Source organism: Capricornis sumatraensis, chromosome 1 (genome assembly GCF_032405125.1).
Source record: "Capricornis sumatraensis isolate serow.1 chromosome 1, serow.2, whole genome shotgun sequence".
NCBI lineage: Eukaryota > Metazoa > Chordata > Mammalia > Artiodactyla > Bovidae > Capricornis > Capricornis sumatraensis.
The window spans coordinates 186,547,477-186,562,735 of record NC_091069.1 but is presented as its reverse complement, the minus strand read 5'-3'; the positions used below and the strand labels follow the sequence as shown (position 1 = coordinate 186,562,735).

At 41.7% G+C, this 15,259-nt stretch overlaps 1 protein-coding gene across 2 annotated transcripts in view; it reads left to right on the top strand.

Moving 5' to 3' along the window:
• Positions 1-15,259, top strand: part of ST6GAL1 (ST6 beta-galactoside alpha-2,6-sialyltransferase 1) — a 146,420-nt gene that overhangs the window by 104,447 nt on the left and 26,714 nt on the right. For both annotated transcript variants that reach the window (XM_068977759.1, XM_068977846.1), the window contains 2 exons: positions 5,613-5,742; positions 10,017-10,665. In XM_068977759.1, coding sequence (XP_068833860.1) covers positions 10,041-10,665 — 625 coding nt within the window. In that variant the 5' untranslated portion in view covers positions 5,613-5,742; positions 10,017-10,040. The remainder of the gene's footprint in view (positions 1-5,612; positions 5,743-10,016; positions 10,666-15,259) is intronic.

Below are 15,259 nucleotides of genomic sequence, written 5' to 3'. Positions count from 1 at the left end.
GAATGCAGCCAATTTAGTCATAGTAATGAGATCATTTGGGCATAAGTGCAGGTAAGGTGAATAGCTGTTGTACAAAGGCATGTGTGTGAAAGTTCTGTTCTGTTAGCTTCCTTTTTTTGTTCTGTGAATAAGTAGCAAGTTCATCAGGTGAGGGTAAGACGAATTTCTAGGGGGAGGAAGTCCTACAGTCCTCTAGGAGAGTGGCAGATGAATTGATTGGAAACGTAGCATATCATTGCTATGAAGCATTAAGGAACTACTTGCAGTTAGTAGTCATGAGCTTGAAGTGAAATTGATAAGCATCGTGTGATTTTCTTTAACCATGTTCAGCTGCATACGTGCAGGTTGCAGTAGCACGGAGAGTTGAATTTAACCAGACTTGGGGTTTATCCAGCCATGCACGATGAGAGAGGTCAGTTGAATGACTGACCAGGGAATCTGAGGTGGATAGAAAGGAAAGGGAGGGCAAGGAGGAAGTGAGAGGCAGTGAGAAGGTGGTAGGATCAAATACAGAAGACTGTCAGAGTTGGGTACCGGTTGGACTAAGCTGCAGAGATGAGAGTGGTGATGAGAGAGGTACCTGAAATCGAGACTATGAAGGGAGTATATTTTTTGGAAATGACAGGATCAAAGATATACACTTGGAATGCGTTGCTGAGGTCACAGTCTTTGGAACTGAGGAGATCAAAAAACTGAGAGACCAGTTGTTGTTGTTCAGTCACGCACTTGTGTCCAGCTCTTTACAACCCGATGGACTGCAGCACGGCAGGCTTCCCTCTCCTTCACTATTTCCCAGAGTTTGCTCAAACCCATGTCCATTGAGTTTATGAGACCATCCAACCATCTCATCTTTTGTTGTCCCCTTCTTCTGCCCTCAATCTTCTCAGCATCAGGGTCTTTTTCAATAAGTTGGCTCTTCGCATCAGGTGGCCAAAGTATTGGAGCTTCAGCTTCAGCACCAGTCCTTCCAATGAATATTCAGGGTTGATTTCCTTTAGGATTGACTGGTTTAATCTCCTCGCTGTCCAAGGGACTCTCAAGAGTCTTCTCCAGCACTGCAGTTCAAAAGCATCAATTCTTTGGGGCTCAGCCCTCTTTATGGTCCAACTCTCACATCTGTACATGACTCCTGGAAAGACCCATAGCTTTGTATGGACCTTTGTTGGCAAAGTAATGTCTCTGCTGTTTAATACACTGCATAGGTTTTCATTGCTTTTTTTCCAAGGAGCAAGTATCTTTTAATTTCATGACTGTAGTCACTCTCCACAGTGATTTTGAAGCCCAAGAAAATAAAGAGACCAGAGGACTAGAATAATTATGTAAATGGGTATTAATGCTATGAACAGTTACGATAGAAATAGTGTTGGAAAGAACTATAGTAAGCCAGGAGCTAGCATATTCAAGGAATGAGGGAGAGTGTCCTGGGTGGAGGAGAAGGTGGGCAGCAAGGTGGGCAGTAGGCAGCATGGCCTTCACAAGCTTGTCATGAGGATGCAATGAGTGGGTGCATGTGGTGACGTTCCCAGCACTGAGCATAGGCTCAGCAAGCATTACTGGTTTTCATTTTGAGTCTGTATGAATCTAGAGATCAAAGCTTAAAACACTGAGTTTATTTTTGCAAGTAGGTTGATTGCTCTTCATTTTAAGACCTTTCTAACAGGCAGAGCTGCTCACACAGCCACATTTGACCTGGGGAAGTGGTGAATTTCCTGTCACTCAGTACATTCAGCAGGCAGAATGAACATCTGCCGGTAACAGCGCTGTAAAGAGGACTCCAGCAGTTGAAGGTGATGGGTAGGGAGATGGTGGGGTGATTCTAAAAATTGAAGGGCATGGGGAGAGGGGAGGAGAGGTGTCAGAGCTAGATTCTTTCTTTCATTCAAACATGACTGAGTACTTCTCAGTTACGGTGCAGAGCCTGGCTAGGTGCAGGGGGCCAGAGATAGATCTTACAGGCTGGGACAGACCTGCAAACATGTGGTCTGGTGCCAGCACAGGCACGGCAGAGCTGTGATGATCTTCATGGTGTCAAGAAAGGCTTCAAAGTCCAGGGGCACTTGAGCTAGTAGAGGAGGTTCGGCGGCCGGGGGTGGGGGGTGGGGGTGGGTTGTGGTCCTATGTGAACAGGGTAGGAAAGGACATTTCAAGCAGAAGGAGCTCTCTGGGCAGGACTGCAAACACGTGGAAGAGCATGAGGCATTTGGAGTGCTAAAACTGAGTTACTCTGGGCAAATCACTCTTCTTTCTTGTCTCAGGCTCCCCGTTTGTAAAATGGGGATAGCAGTGGTATCCTCTCAACCATGGGATGGTGAGGAGTAAATGAAGTGATGTGGATAATTTTTGTCACAGTTCCTATTGCAGTCCCTTTGGATGTTTTATCTAACTTGATTATTTAAATAATCCCATGAGATGGGCTCTGTTAGTATTATTACCATTTTACAGATTAAAAAAACTGATTCCTAGGGGGTTGAACAGCTTGTCCAAGGTCATGTAAACTGGTGAGAGGCAGTTTGAACTCTTTCCCAGCTCAGTCTAATTCCAGAGTCCTTACTCTTAACTCTTAAGCTATAGTCAGTGCTTTACATGTAGCTAGTAATACACAGTTGGTAACTGTTATTGTCATGAGTGCTAAAGTGTCCCTTCCAGACAGTTGAAGATGCTATTACTGCTTCTGTAGTTGGTTGAAGGTCACCACTGCTAGTATCTCATGACCAGCAGTGACTATTTTCGAAAGGCCTTCACCACCTACAGTACATTTAGATCAAAGGTTATACCACTTGATTCAATTGGTTGATTTTTAGAAATCAAGAATCAAGAGTGATTTTTAATCTCCTTAGAGGGCAAGTTGTTCCAAGTAAGTGTGATATGAGGGAGGAAGAACTGGGTTTGCTACACTCCTCTGATGTCTGTGCAGTGAACCCAAACACAGGTCTTATGCCTGAGCATTGAGAGGGTGGCAGTGAAGTGACAAATACAGGTGAGAGTGGCATCCTAAGTGCCGTGACTGCCCAGAGTGTGGTCTGTGAGGCCGCTGAGCGGGATCCCTGTCCATCAGTGGTGCCTGAGGTAAGCATAGACCTCTAAAGCACGAGCAACACTTCCCTCCCTCCCTCATTCATTCATTCAACAAATAATCCTTGTTTGTTGTCTCTCTGTGATCCCATGGACCACAGCCTGCCAGGTTCCTCTATTCATAGTGTCAGGGGAGTTTGAAATTTCCTCGGTTTTGTCTTGTCGCCACAAAAATTTGAAGCAACAGGTGGCCCAGTGTTACAGCCCCTTATAATTTCCTCGGACGGACCAGTGTTACAGCTCAGTTTTATTTCTAAAGCAAAGGAAAATACATCCTCAAGGCGTGAGGGCAGGTCGACCCGAAAGACACAAAGAGAAGCCCCCAGCCCAGTTTTGGCTCCCCTTTTTGTACGTTTTTTCTCCTCCCCTGGGCCTGCCCTGTGTATATTGGGCTAGCCAGGAATGCTGTTTGTTTTACCTGAGGTCCTCACTCGGTCCTGGGGCTTCCTTTGTTTTATTTTTTGTGGGCTTTTCCTTTGTCTTTTAACCGCTGCCATTCTGGACTCCTTTTTCCTATTCTAACTACCTAACAATGGGATTTCCCAGGCAAGAATATTGGAGTGGGTTGCCATTTCCTCCTCCAGGGGATCTTCCAGACCCAGGGATCGAAACCATGTCTCATTGAGTATCTCCCATATGCCAGACATGCATCTGGGCACCGAGGGTACTAGTGAAGAACCAGCACTTACAGGGTTCACATTTTTAGTAGGAGGAGAGAAATGGTAATCCAATAATAATATGAATGCTTGCATAATCACAAACCCCCCTCCCTCACCTCAGAGGAAACTTGTATGACATGAAAAGAAGGCTAGCTATCAGAGGCAATTTTTGGACTGTACCAGAAGGCTGCTAGGGAGCCAGTGCTTCTCTAAGTGGATAAGGGGAGCCCTGACTGTTTTTTGACAAAGAGCAGAATGGCACCTCTCACTTCTGTCCTGTCCATCACGCCCAGCATCTGCCTGCCTGCCTCCTGGTCATGAAAAGCTCAGATACCCCCAGCCTAGATATTTGGATATGTAGAACTTTTAGTCACAGTGATGTATGTACAGGTAACATTTTGTTTCACTTTCTTTGTTATAATATTTTAAGCATTTTACTTCATGTTGCTACTTAAAATTCATGTACCATTATATATATATATTCTATCTGATTGTAAGTACCATAGTTTAATTATTTTGCTATTGTTGTAAGCTTAATTATTAATTTTAGATTTTTTTCACCATTATAAATCTCTTTGAAACTGAAAGCTGTTTTTTCTTTTTGCACATGCAAATTGCTTCATAAAACTCATTCTTTGTCTCATGAATCTTCTTCCAGTTCTCACCAAAGCTGTGTAAGGTAGGGAATTATCTTATATGTGAGGAAATAGAAATATACAACTTTTCCCCCTTGGAATTATTTATTCAATCTTATTTCCTGGAAGTACAATAACTTGATTCATAGTCATAAGCTCTTAATTCTTTGGTATGATTACTTTCTAAAAATGTTAAGTTAATTTCTACTGCTCTCTTGAAATATACCAATTTCATTATAATCTGCCTGTCAATGAGTATTATCATTTTGAAAACTACTGGTTAAAGTTAATTTTATAAACTAGTATCTATGTTCCAGTTACCTCTTTTGGGTTTCTTTCAAGAGTAATCATAATTTCATATGTTTATTAATGGTATTTTCTCTTTTGTGATTTGTTTGCTCTTGTTGATTGCCTGTTCATTTCTAAAGGCTTTTACTGTGAAACTTTCACACACCTTGAGTCTTATTTTTCCTTTTTATTACAATATTCTTATTGTATAGAAGTTGGAATTTTCATGCAACTATTAAGTTTTCCTTTGTTATTTTTCTACATTCCATCAGAAGAAAGAAAACTGACAAGTATAGAGTTCTATTTTTAGCTTCTAAAACATATTTTTATAATTTTTTATAACTCTAAGAGTAATGCATGTATGCTTTAGAAATTTTTTGATATACAAAAATTTATAAAAAAAAAGAAAATGCTCATTACTCCTTATTCTACCTTCCAGGTATGTATGTGTGTGTGTCTATTGGTATAGTCTTTCCTCTTTCTCACATTTGAATTTAAAATTTTTTTTCTGAATTTCAGTTAACATTATTCTGATAGAACTTTCATATATCATTAAATATTCTTTGATAATAAATAACTTTTAAAAGGTCTGTTTAGAGTTCATTTTGGATGAACTGAATCCTGTCTTCTCAAAATTGCTATTTATGTATGCCCAAACCAGAGACTAAACAATTCTGTCTTCCCAGGTTGGTGTATGGTGCTTGCTTCATCTTTCTGTCATGTTCTTATTAGTATTGGACTATTTCTAGGATTTCTGTGATGTTTATTAACCCAGAACACTGCACCTGTAATTGACTTTTGTCTCTTTTTTTTTTTCTGAGCCCTTGGGGCTTCCTGGATTGAGCCATACCAGGGCCCACATTGGAGTTTGGCAGAGGTCCCTGTCTATCTTTTTAATCTTTAACCTTGCTCCTCTTGGAAACTGGTGCTTCACTCTGTTTTACTGTCCTCTTTGTAGATGGTTTTTGATCATCCTGAGAACAATGAGCCTTGGCCTCCAGACCCAGTAAAATAGACATCCATGGAGAGCAGTGCTTGTTCCTGAGGACCTGGAGGGCTTGCAGCCCAGGAGGATTAGCTAGAAGCAGGTAAGGAGCACTTGGAGGAGTGGGATGTGCAGCAGCATAGGGGTCCATACTCTGTTTAGGAGAGGCCCAGTGGAGTGCGCTGGCAAGAAGACATAGGGGCTCAACGTCTGGCTACAGCTTTGCTGTTTTCTTCGTGTTTTTTATTTTTATTTTTTTTCAGTCCTTAGTGTTGATAGGTGATTTTCCTATTTCTGTTAACTATAAATATAAGATTTAAAGTTATTCTATAATTCAATCTACCTTTTTAAAGCACCTACTCTGGCCAAGCCTGCATGTGATACTCGGTATGTAGTGATAGAGTGATATAGATGGGGATCCCTCCTTTGGGATTTTCTTTCTGTTGGTTCACTGTTGGCTTATTCTCTGTAGGTGATAATGTGAGTTGTTACTTATTCCTCTAGAAGCCAGGTGGGGGTTGTTAGTGTTTGTTGATAAGTCCAATCAATTCAAGAATCCTTTATTGAATACCCACTGTGTTCCACGTGTGAGGGGGCACTGGAATTTCAGAAATGAGCCAGGAGGAATCGCCCTCTAGCAGGGGGTCAGCATGAAAAGCAAACATTACCGGGACTTCTCTGGTGGTCCAGTGGCTAAGACTTCATGCTCCCAATGCAGGGGGCAGGGGTTTGATTCCTGGTCTGGGAACTAAGATCCCACATGTTGTAGGGCATAGCCTAAAAAAGAAAATCAAAAGCAAGCATTACCAAACACTAGAGGCAAATAGCAGGGAGCAAGAACAGTAGGGAAGGGGAGGTGGCCTCCACAGGAGCCCAGAAATGGAAAGGCTGTTTGGTGGCCAGGCAAATGGACAAGGGGAGAGATTCCAGCAGTGCAAAGTTGTAGAGAGGTAAGAAGGCAATCAGAGAAATGATTGAGAAATTTAAAACTTGGACTATTTTCCCAAAGAACTTGGGGAAAAATATTTATATTCCTTTGCTTCAGTCTGGGCTGTTTAGATGAAGCTTCTTCAGTCTGTGTCTCTCTGTAGCAGCTTGAGAGACGAGACTGACTCTCTGTGTCCCTCTGGCCAGAGGATCTAGCCAGTGGTGGACTTGGAGCCTCAACAGAGGATGGTGTTCAGAGAACTGGGAGCCTTGACATGAGGTTTCAGATGAGTGCCCGTGGCACTCATGACAGAGCACTGACCTTAAAGGCTGAGGTGCTCTTGAAGTTATAAGACTGTGTGGTTGAAGGACTGGAGAACTCTTCTTTCCTGGGCAACTCGACCTTTGAGGGCAGGGTTTGGTAGGAAGCTGAACACAAGCCCTTCTGAGCCTCAGCCCAGTGAGATAGTGAGCCAGGTTCCACATCCCTACCTCCTGTCTTATTTCACTTATACACACAAAAGTTAAGTCCAAACTCCATCATTACCAAATCACTCACGCAACTTTGAAACTTATTTATGTTTACAAAATCATAGTTTCTTTAGTTATAAATGAAACTAATAAAATTTGCTCTGCTTATCTCACAGGGTTGAACTGGGTCTGATAAATCCAATTGCTGGGTCACCGAATTGGTAAAATAGTGCACAGTAGCAGTGTCAGCACAGATAGTGAGGGTGTTTATTTTGTGATTGTCCAGCAGTTGTCTCATTAGAGACCTTGAATTCTGAGTCTTAAGTCAACACTGACTTTTCATTGTACTTTTTCACAGTGCCTGTCCATTAGTGCAAAAACCATGGACTTTTAGTCAGACAAGTCTGGGCTGGAATTCTGGATTATAAGTATGCTCACCAAACTCAGGAGAAGAATAGAGGAGATAAGTACTGTCAAGGGTGTGGAGAAAAGGAACCCTCATACACTGTTGTTAGGGGTGTGAATTTGTGTATCCACTGTGGAAAACAGTGTGGAGTTAGCTTAAAAAATTAAATATAGGACTACTGTATAATCAAGGCAGTTCCACTCCTGGGTATTTATCCTGGAAACAAAAAGCTAATTCAAAAGATTTATGCATGCCAGTGTTCATTGCAGAATTACCTACAATTTATTATCGCCAAGATATGGAAGCATCCTAAGGGTCCATCAACAGATGACTGAATAAAGAGTATGTGGTATATACATGTATATACACAAACACAATGGAATATTACTCAGCCATTAAAAAGAATAAAGCCATACCATAAAACCTTGCATTTTGTGATATGGATGGACCCAAAGAATATTATGCTAAGTGAAATAAGAGAGAGAGAGAGAGACACCCACAAATACTGTATGTTTTCACTTACATGTGGAATCTACAAAAACAAAAAACAGAAACAGACTTAAAGATACAGAGAACAAACTAATGGTTGCCAGAGGGAAGGGTGATAGGGGGAAGTGTGAAAGAGGTAAAGGGGGTTTGAGGTATAAACTACCAGTTATACCTCAGTGTGCTGGTGTGGTCTTGGCTGGCTGGCTAGAGTATCAGTTATAAATAAGTCACAGGGATGTAATGTACCGCATAGAGACTTTCGTCAAAAATGTTATAAGGTACATAATCTATAAAAATATCAAATCACTGTTTTACACCTGTAACTAACATTATAAGTGAACTGTACTTCAGTGATACGTGATGAAGGACCTGAAGTTCAGGTTGATGAGTCATGGCCAGTTGTTTGCTGCCCCACATTGCCTCCATGTGGCTCTTGTGCCGGTGGGGGCTGGGGGCTGCTCTAACCTTCTGTGCCTTTATATTTACCTAGTTCAAAGTCCATGAATACCGTTCTCCTTTGGTGTTCTCAGGACCAGTGAATGAGACAGGGCAGAGATGATTACTCCACAGAAACAGGTGCAGAGAGGTTAAGAGACTTGCCTAAGGCCACCAAGAGTGGGGACAAGAAGCCAGGTTCTGTGATACACATTTCAGTTCTCCTACCACCTTATCTCTGATATCCTTAGGAGCAGGCTTCCTGGAAGTGGACTATAGATCTGTTTCATTTTTTTTTTTCTTAATTTTTAAAAATTATGGTGTGGTTGATTACAATGTTGTGTTAATTACTACTGTATAGATTCTTAATCAGTTAGCAAAATCCTGTGGGTAGTTGCTTTGACTCATTATGGTAAATAAACGTAGTTACTTAGGGAATAAGTTAATGTTTTCCAGAAGATTACAGACATTATTTAAATTCAGAGTTCTTCCATTTTCCGTTCAGTTTGACAATAAATTCCGGGAAAGCAAAGTAGGTCTTTACTTAGATATAAAGGGGCCTATGCAGGCTCTGTTTAATTTGTGAAGTCCATTTTCTAGAACTTTCGGCATCCTGGACATGATGCAGTGAAAGGGTCACGGGTTAGGAAAGCGAGTACACTTGGATTTGGATCTCAGTGCTACTGTTCACGCAGTTCTGTGATCCTAGGCATTTCTCTTAATTTCTCAGCACCTCAGGTGGTTAATCTATAACAATGGAGATTATGGCACCATCATGGTTGGTGATGGTCAGGGCTTTTCTGCACAGCTCTGGAGATGCCCTTCATGTTAGGTTATTATTAACATGGTGCTCACTGATATTGTGTATCATGATGCCCCCTGGTTTTTGATGAAATTAAATGAAATAACCTCCTATGTGCTTAATGCATTTTTGTTTTCATTTCCTTAACTGGTCACATATCTGCTATCTTATTAGGAGATCCCATCTTCTGCTGTGAGGAGAGTCAGTTTCCTGCCACATGCAGAACTCCATAAACCTGAGTGTTCTATTGTGAAGCTAGCCCTTGGCTTTCTTCTCGCATAGGAATCTAGCACCAGAGCCCTTAGAGAGATGCACTGTGCACCTACCACACTGTTTATGGTGAGAGGTCTCTTCCTGGCAATTTTAAAAGGAGGCCAGGCCTTTTTATGGAGTTTGGCTTCCTGTGACATAGACACGTCAGCCTGCTCTGCTGTTCTCTTTTAGTTTTTCAAGCATGTATGCCTTCCTTGAACAAAGAGTGTGAGGCCCTAGGAACTGAATGTGTAAATTGTGGTTCCCGACCTCAGGAAGCTCAGAGAGCAATCAGGAAGCCAGACTGAGACAACAGGAAACTAAGATTCAGGGAGTACAAGGGTGTGGTGGGCAAGTCCATAGAGTGCTCATGGCTCAGAGAGGAAGATGAGAGTGTCTGAGGATGACTTTCTACATTTCAAGCCCAAACTGAGGGTGATTTTTTTTTTTTTTTTTTTTTTTTTGAGACTTGCTGAAAATGGGAGATAGGCATGGGCTGGAATTCAGTTCTCGTCGCTCTGAAGCCATTGCTCAGCTCGTCATTACTTTTGGCTGTTCTTTACATCTCTTTCTGCCTTGTCTCACTTTTTTTTAGGCATATTTTCCTGCTCAGAACAGCATGGTTTCCTTGAACACGCCTTTCATTATGACTCGCACCAGCTTGAAGAAAAAATTCTTCAGCTGCTGTGTGCTCATCTTTCTCCTGTTTGCCATCATCTGTGTGTGGAAGGAAAAGAAGAAAGGGAATTACTATGAGTTCCTTAAACTGCAGAACAAGGAATACCAGATGTTGCAGGGCCTGGAGAAACTGGCCATGAGCTCTAGTTCCCAACCTGTGTCCTCCAGCAGCACACACAACCCCCAGAAGAACGTCCAGGCACTCGGTGGTCCCAAGGCCAAGTTGGGGGCTACCTTCCAGGTTTGGGACAAGGACAGCTCCTCCAAAAACCTTGCCCCCAGGCTGCAAACTATCCGGAAGAATTATCTGAACATGAACAAGTACAAAGTGACGTACAAGGGGCCGGGGCCTGGGGTCAAGTTCAGTGCAGAGGCCCTGCTTTGCCACCTGCGGGACCACGTCAACATTTCAATGATAGAGGCCACAGATTTTCCCTTCAACACCTCTGACTGGGAGGGCTACCTGCCTCAGGAGGACATTAGGACCAAGGCCGGGCCGTGGGGCAGGTGTGCTGTGGTCTCTTCAGCAGGATCTCTGAAGTCCTCCCGGCTGGGTCGAGAAATAGGTGGGTTCTGCCATGTGGAGACTGTTATCTGAGTGGCCAGTGCTCATTTGGACCATCTGGGCACGTGGACAGGAGTGGGGACTAGCAGTCCCAGTATGGCTCGTGGACTGGTGGAGCAGCCCAGTGGGTGTTTCTCAGATGTGCTTCACGGGTCAGAGGTGGCAAGCGGGCAGTGAAGAGAATGGGGATCCAGTCTTCCAGCAGCTTTATTAATTTGAATAGCTCTATTTTGATCCATCTTAAATACTGGTGTCCTACAGAAAATTTTATTTGAAAAGAAAGTTCCTTTGCTACCAAGAAGCAAAACACTGCATAAACATTTAAAAATATTTAAAGCATAGATCTCTACTTTATCTTCAGGTGCTGAAATTCTATTATTTACTGATTAATTAGGAACTAATTATCTCTTTTGGCCTCAATGACCTAACTAATTTTTAGCTTTTCCTCTTTGAAAGGAATTAACTGGGGATTCTGAACCAACTTCAGGAGGTTCACAAATCCCTAAAATCATATGAAAACTGTGTGCTGTTTATGTGTGTTTACCGTGTGTATTTGTATAATTCAGCTTGCGTTGTTCCAAAGATAGAGTCCATAGCTTTCCATTGTATCTCAAAGGGGTCTGTGACCCCCAAAATGGTTAAAAATCACTGATGAGAATATATAAATTTGCTTTTCCCAAAATTTTTCATAGTTCATTAAGATAGACAAATTAGGGTTAACATATACACTATATGAAAGAGATAAACCAACAAGAACCTGCTGTATAACATAGGGAACTATTCTCAATATTTTATAATAACTTACTATGAGGGAAAAGAATCTGAAAAAAATTATATATATATATTTCATGGGCTTCTCAGGAGGGGAAAGAACCTGCCTGCCAGTACAGGAGCAATAAGAGACTGGGGTTTGATCCCTGGTTTGGGAAGATCCCCTGGAGGAGGAAATGGCAACCTACTTCAGTATTCTTGCCTAGAGAATCCCTTGGACAGAGGAGCCTGGTGGGCTATGGTCCATAGGGCCACACAGAGTTGGACATGACTGAAGTGATGTAGCATGCATATATATGTATATGGTGTGTGTGTATATGTATATGAGTCACTGTGCAATACAACTGAAGCTGATGCAACATCTTAAATCAGCTATACTTCAGAGGCTCAAGAGGGAGGGGAGATATATATATATATATATATATATATATATATATATATATATATATATATATAATTATGACTGATGTGTGCTGTTGCACGGCAGAGACCAACACAACATTGTAAAGCAATTATCCTCTAATAAAAAAAAAACACAAACTATATTTCAATAGAAATAAACTTAAAAAAGTAGAAAGTTTATCCAGATTTGTAAACATATATATAGCACAGTGCTATGGGTTTGCTTAACGTTCCTTAGTTTGATTGTTCTGAGAGAATGTGTTTTCCATGATTGTGAAATGAATTAGGCTAAAGAAAGCAAAGCACAGGAAGCCTAGCTCTTCTGTCAGGCCCTGGAAGGTACTGGAGCAGGTGAGGTCATATGTCTCCTTTTTTATTTCCTTCATATGACTGCCAGGAAAAATGGTCTGAAACCGAGCACAGGCTCTCAAAAGAAGAAAAGTAGACCCAAATTAGATTCTCTAGAGCAGAAAGAAGTGATGAGATCATATTTTATACTTCCCCAAATGGGCAGCACTTAGGAATAAAAGCTGCCAAGATAACCAACCCCACCCCAACTTTTGCTTTTGCTTTTTTTGGTTTCTTTTGGACTTCGTTCTCTAGAAGCTAAATGTAACTGGTTTTCATTTCATCTATAATGGAACTAGATTTCTTTCTTCCTTCCCCAATTTTTCTCTTTAATGGTAATGTTTAGAATATTCCAGATGTTAGCTGATCCTCTTCTTCAAGTCACCATTGCCTGCCTGGCTGGAATTGTGTTGAAGTTTCAGGTAGAACCTAATACTTCCATGAATTGGAACTATAATCTTTATTTTTATGTACTTCATGAAACACTGGAGGTGTTTAAACTTTAAAATAATCTTTTTCTATAGACTGCAGTTACCATTTCAAATATGTGATTTCATGGAAGGACTTTGATCCTGAGATCTAACAAAAATCATGTGCTAGACTTCAAATGTTCTGCCTTTTATTGGGTATTTCCCTTGGGCATTTAGTCTAACAAATACGTTAAGAAATTAATTCATGTATTCTTTTATTGCCTCATGGATTCATCAACAGTGCCAAGTAGGAACTTAGAATACAAAGAGGAAAGTGAGAGGAAAGGCCTTCTTTTAAAGGCCTCTGAGCTTGCCGGTCCCACAACCTTCCCATCACATCTGGAATTTGTCCAGCTTATTTCCAACTGTTGAATATATCAAATAGTTTCAAATTGTTTGCTCTTAAAAGTAGTACTGCTAATGAGTTTTTTTTGTGAAGATAACTTAAGTGACTATTGCTGCTGCTGCTGCTAAGTCACTTCAGTCGTGTCCAACTCTGTGCGACCCCATAGACGGCAGCCCGCCAGGCTCCCCTGTCCCTGGGATTCTCCAGGCAAGAACACTGGAGCGGGTTGCCATTTCCTTCTCCAATGCATGAAAGTGAAAAGTGAAAGTGAAGTCACTCAGTTGTGTCCGACTCCTAGCAACCCCATGGACTGCGGGATTTTCCAGGCAAGAGTACTGGAGTGGGTTGCCATTGCCTTCTCCGTAAGTGACTACTACCGTCCTCCAAAGGGGAAATACCCTCAGGAGTGGGGCTAGAAGACCAACGTGACATATGTTTTAGGGCTCTTTTTCTGGTGTATTACAAAACTGTTTATCAGAGGAACTGTTAACAATGTGTTGTGTCTCTGGCAGTCCCACAAACCAGCCAACAGTGGGCATAGTAATTTTTAATTGTTTTTGATACATACACATGTAAAGTATCTTAGATTTGTTTGAATATTCATTTCAAGCAGTAGCACACTTAACAAATATTATCACTAATAGTAACACGTATGGTGCACCGGCTGTGTGAGTAACAAGCCTTGCTGTTTTAATCCTCCTGGTAATCCCACGAGGTAGGTACAGTTATTGTCCCCGTTTTACTGATGAGCCAAGTATTAACACTCAGAAAGCTTACACAGCTGGTTGATAGTAGGGACTTGAAACTGGGGTGTTTGACTCCAAGGCCCCCACACTTAGCCTAAACTCTTCTTTTGTGCTCCATGGTGATTGTAATTTTATAATAATGAATGAATCCCTTGTCAGGTTAAAATAATCACTTCATATTCTTCCTGATTTTCTCTCCTAGAAGAGAAGAGAAAAACATTCTGAGACAAAAGTAAGAAGCAAAGGCTGCATGGAAAAAAAAAAAAGTGCAGAGCATGTTTAAGCATCACAAATAACCCTGTTTGGCTGGGAGGTAGGGTCTCACAGGGTGAAGAGGGCTGAGAAATGAGGTCAGAAGGGTAGTCAGGGTTCAGTTCTTAGAGGAAGTTGACTGTCATAATAAGGACTTTGAATTTGGTTCTTTAAGCCATGGAGAGACCTAGAGGTTTTGAGCAAGCAAGTGTTTGGATCATGTGTGTTTCAGAGAGGTTTCATATATCTCTGAGTCTCCTTGTCTCAGGGGATTGCAATCTAATCTCTCTGCTGTTAGGGACTATTGCCACATCCAGTGAGAAGTGCCAGGCCTGTTGAGCAGTGGTGGTGGTGGGAAGAAAAGGCTTGACTTGAGAGGCGTGGTGAGGTCGAAGAGACAGAACTTGGTTCTAATTAGACATGACCTTGAGTGAGTGGTAGAAGCCAGGGTCTCTGGCCTGGGAGCAGGCTATATTATATCACCAGGGAGCATTCTTCTGGAGGAAGACAGGTTCCATTTTGGATGTTCTAAGTCTGAAGTGTTTGTGGGTATCTATGCAGTTGGGTATTTGCTTCCAGGAAGTGTAAGGGTGGGAGATTAAGAGTCATTTATTTCAAGGTGATAGCTATAATCCAGAAAAGAAGACCGATGAGAAAACCAAAGCAAAGTTTACACTTGAAGGACAAGGAAATAATAGGGACAAACAAAAAAAAAGAAAAAATCAGAAGGACCAGTAGGAAAGGCTGAAGTGAAGCAGGTGTACCACATGATGGAAGGCAAAAGTGGGTTAGAGTTTGGGTATATTTTTGGGCAGATGGAGTTCCTGGGCAAAGTGATGACTGGGAAGACACCCTTGGATATTGAGTAGCTCAGACAGCATGATTGTTTATATCAGGGTTCAGCAAACTTTCCCTATAAAGGGCCAGATAGCAAATATTTTTGGTTTTGAAGACATACAGTGTCTCTTAAAATGACCGCTATTTTAGTGCAAAATCAACCACGGGCGTGCATGCATGCTCATTTGCTCAGTCATGTCTGATTCTTTGTGACCCCATGGACTGTAGATGGCCAGGCTCCTCTATCCATGGGATTCTCCAGGCAAGATTATGGGAGTATGTTGCCATTCCCTTCTCCAGGGAATCTTCCTGACCCAGGGATTGAACCCGTATCTTCTACATTGCAGGCAGATTATTTACTATCTGAAAATCAACCACAGACAATAATAAATGAATGTATCTGGTTATGTTCCAATAAAACTT